This window comes from Emiliania huxleyi, assembly GCF_000372725.1.
Source record: "Emiliania huxleyi CCMP1516 chromosome Unknown EMIHUscaffold_1272, whole genome shotgun sequence".
Taxonomy (NCBI): domain Eukaryota; phylum Haptophyta; order Isochrysidales; family Noelaerhabdaceae; genus Emiliania; species Emiliania huxleyi.
In genome coordinates, this window is record NW_005201315.1 from 1 (window position 1) to 3,625 (window position 3,625).

The 3,625-nt window shown below is 61.8% G+C and overlaps 1 protein-coding gene across 1 annotated transcript in view; it reads right to left on the reverse strand.

Moving 5' to 3' along the window:
* Positions 1 to 2,881: 2,881 nt before the first annotated feature.
* The window catches only part of EMIHUDRAFT_252190 (hypothetical protein), a gene marked incomplete at both ends in the record, with an annotated part of 1,690 nt that continues 946 nt past the window's right edge, over positions 2,882 to 3,625 (reverse strand). The window contains one exon of the mRNA XM_005789480.1: positions 2,882 to 3,541. Within this exon, the coding sequence (XP_005789537.1) occupies positions 2,882 to 3,541 (660 nt within the window). The remainder of the gene's footprint in view (positions 3,542 to 3,625) is intronic.

Here is a 3,625-nt window from a genome sequence, read left to right on the forward strand (position 1 = left end):
AAGCGTCCGCCGCGTCGCGTTTCTTCACGTGCCCAAGTGCGGCACCGCGCTGGCAAATGCGCTCCTGCATTACGCATGTGCGGGCCTTGAGCCGACTGTGGGCTTCTCCTTGGACCCTCACCGGAATGTGTCGACTCGCTTTGCGGATCCCGACAGCGCACTGCATTATGCGAACAGGCACAGCTACTGCGACACAGCTCAGTTCTGGCAGCAAAATGATGGCGCAGCAATAGTATCCTGGATGGGGCATCATCCGCTCACTGACGATGTGTTTCGAAAATGGCGGGGTTCTATTTTTGGGGTCTTCCGCGAGCCTTGGAGCCACCTGCGATCAATGTGGGCATACTTTGGGCCGTCATGGTTGCGCGTTGCCAACCGCAGCAACAGCACCAATGTCATCCCAAGAGACTTGCTCTCGTTTTCTGCTCGCGTGGCGGGCAGCACCGTGCTTCAGGTCAGCGGGCAGCGACATGGGATGGATTGCTTGTCGCACGCCTATGACTGCACGCACATGATGCCCGACACGAGGAAGGCGCTTGACCGGCTCGGCGGCTTTGCTTTTGTCGGTCTCACAACACGTTGGCGGGACTCGATGTGCCTCTTCCACGCCATGTTTGGCGGGCCGTGTTTGGCAGTCGAGCTCGAGCAGTATCACCAGACGAATTACCGCCGGGTGCCATGGCCACCTGAAGATGTGTCCATCGAGATTGACCTTGCGACCAAGCTCTTTTACAGCGGTGCGGTGGAGCGGTTTCAGCGTGACTGGGAGATGCACAAGTTGACAAGTGGATTGTGCCACTATCGGTGTCCTTCGCGTCCTTGATGCATGATTGAGGGTCTGCACATGTACTCTGCCGTCACCTCTGTCGCCGTTACGACCGAAATGAGCGACTTTTGTAAATCACGTATGCCCTACGAAATCGGAGAGTAGTAACGAGCCGATAGGTGCGAGGAACAATGTCGACGCAGCCTTCCGGTGGCGACGCAGACGGCGGGGCGGCGGGCGACGGCCACGGTTGCGCGCGGCGCTCCGAGAACGGAGAAGGTCGATTCTGACGACGTCGAGGCCAAGGAAACAACAGCAATCTTTGCCACCATGTTGCGACGCAAGCTATAGAGCCTGAATTCCTGGAATTAAAAACGCAAATGTACCCACTAAAAAACCGAGCACTTTTCGAAGGTGCCCACCCGATGCGCGACAGCTGCGCTTCCCGTACGGATAGCCCCCGGGAGCGCCTCAACAGACAACACGGAATCGACATCAGCCGAGAAAATGGTCCTGGGTGACGTAGGGGAAACCCGGCGAGCCTCGGGAACTAGCCGGGGCAGTCGGAGAAGGGGCAACTCCGTGCACTGACGGTCGGCCGCCAGAAAACACGCCTGCGTGGATCGCGTCACACCAATCCTCGCTACCCAACGCGGCCAAAGGATATCCACCTCGAGAACCTCGAGAGAGAGCAGAGCTATTAAATTGGCGCGGCGTGCGTGAGCGAGATGCAAGCCGTCGTCGGCTGCAGCAATGAGCACTGCGAAATTCTCCTCTGCGCTGGCCAAATTTAAGGCGCAGCAAGAGAAACCGAAGAAAAAGTGTCCCAACGATTTCACGCAGCTGTCAAATCTGCCACCGCCAGTCTTCACGCGGGTCGCTTGGCTGCACGTCCCGAAGACTTCGTCCGGCTTCGCCAACGTGCTCTTCCGCGCCGCGTGCCGGCTCCAGACGCCGAAGCCGTTCCTCGAGGTCGTCCAAGTGCAATGTCTCATCGCCAACCATTGTCCAAAGACCTTTGTTCAATTTGATTGGGGCCACAAGTCGCTGCACTCGCTGCGACCGGGCATGATGGCCGTCACGTTGTTGCGCGAGCCGTGGCAACGCGCGGTCTCGGGCTTCTTCCACAACCTGCACTCGTGCCGCTGGATGCAGGCCCGCTACAACATGACCGGCAACCGGCCGCGCGCGGGCACCTCGCCCTTTTACAAGAGCTTCACCGACGACGACGTCAAGACGTATGCTGACTGCGTGAGCGCTTGCTCGGTGCGGATGACCACCGGCCGCCTCTGCTCGGTGCCGATGCGCAACCGCGGCGTCGACCAAGCCGCGCTCGCGTCGTCGTGGCGTTTGGTCAAGGCCGCCAACGAGACCCTGCGCCGCTTCGCCTTCGTCGGCATTACGGACGAATACGAGCGGACGCTCAAGGCCTTTGCCGCGATGTCGAAGACGCCGCTCATCGAGAGCGACTTCAAAGTGATGCGCAAGGGCGTCAAGCCGGAGCGCGACCTCGAACGCGTCGAGTCGATCGTGAGGAGCCGTAGGCACGTCGACGACGAGCTGTACGCGACCGCGAAGCAGATTCTCGCGCTCGAGGAGGTGGGCCAGTGGCCGCCGGCCGCCGCCGGCAAGTATCAAGCCACTGGAACTGGAGGTGCAGGTGGTGCTGGCGCTGGCGCTGGCGGCTTCCTGAGCGATATCGCGTCGATCGGCGTTCGCGGGCCCAGCCTCGCCATCGCTGCGGCGACGGGCACGGGCGCGGCGGCCGCGGCGGCGGGAAGGTGGGTGGTTGGATCTGATGAGAGAATACGAAAGAGCCGGGGGGGGAATATGGCTTTTTAACTACCCCCAAGATGGCGCAGCATTTTTGAGAGAGGTGCGGAGCGGCTGTGCGGACAGCGGAAAGCAGGTGCCACTCGCTGCGCCTGCGGAGATATCAACGAATTGATCAACGCTGGTGGATGGTTCCAATGGCGCGTGGGGCTCCTGCCCGTGTCCGGGTGTGGAGATGCGCGAGGGTCGGCCCCCTGCCCCACCACTTTGTGTGTGTGGAGAAATTTACCTTACCTTACCTTACCTGTTCATGATAATAAAAAACGATACAGGCGCCCGTCGCTATGGCGGCTTGCGCTGGGTGATGTCCTGGTCCACGGCAAAAGACGGCGCCAGGAAGACCATGACGCCACCCACGCGCAGCGGTATGACGCCGTGGTAGGCGGTGCGCGGCACGCCCGCCTTGAGGTCCTCCATGATGCCCAGCTGCTTGCAGAAGCCCAGCAGCACCTTTGGCGTCGAGTAGCGCACCACCACGTCGCCTCCGCCGCTCGCGGTGAAGGAGCGGTCGATGACTCTGCGCAGCTCCACCTCGCGCGCCGCGGCGACCCGCGCGGCAAACGGAGGGTCGTACGCGGCCTTGAGCAGAAAGCTGAGGTTGCGGCCGGCCCAGGCGGGGGCGGCTTGGTCGGAGAACTGGATGGGCGCCAGAAACTTGATGTAGAACTGGGAGAGAGACGTCCCCTTCTGCCCAAACGTGCGCGAGCGGCTCGTCTCGGGCCGTATCGACGCGCGGCCCTGCCGCTGCGGCGGCTCTCGCATCCAGTCGTCCCAGAAGCCGCGCTCCTCAGGCCAGCCGGCGCCAATCTCGGCCCACAGCCGCCGTGTGAGCAGCCAGCCGAGGCCGGGGAAGAAATCGGAGCGGTAGAGGGCGGACGTGTCGGAGGAGTAGCGCGGCTGGCCGTTGTCGTTGAAGGCGGAGACGGCGAGGAGGGTGTCGTCCTATTCGTCATCAGCCAACGAGTTATGATACTAACGGTGAAGAATCAACGGCTGATAGCGGCGAAGGTTGTCGTCCTGGTAGAG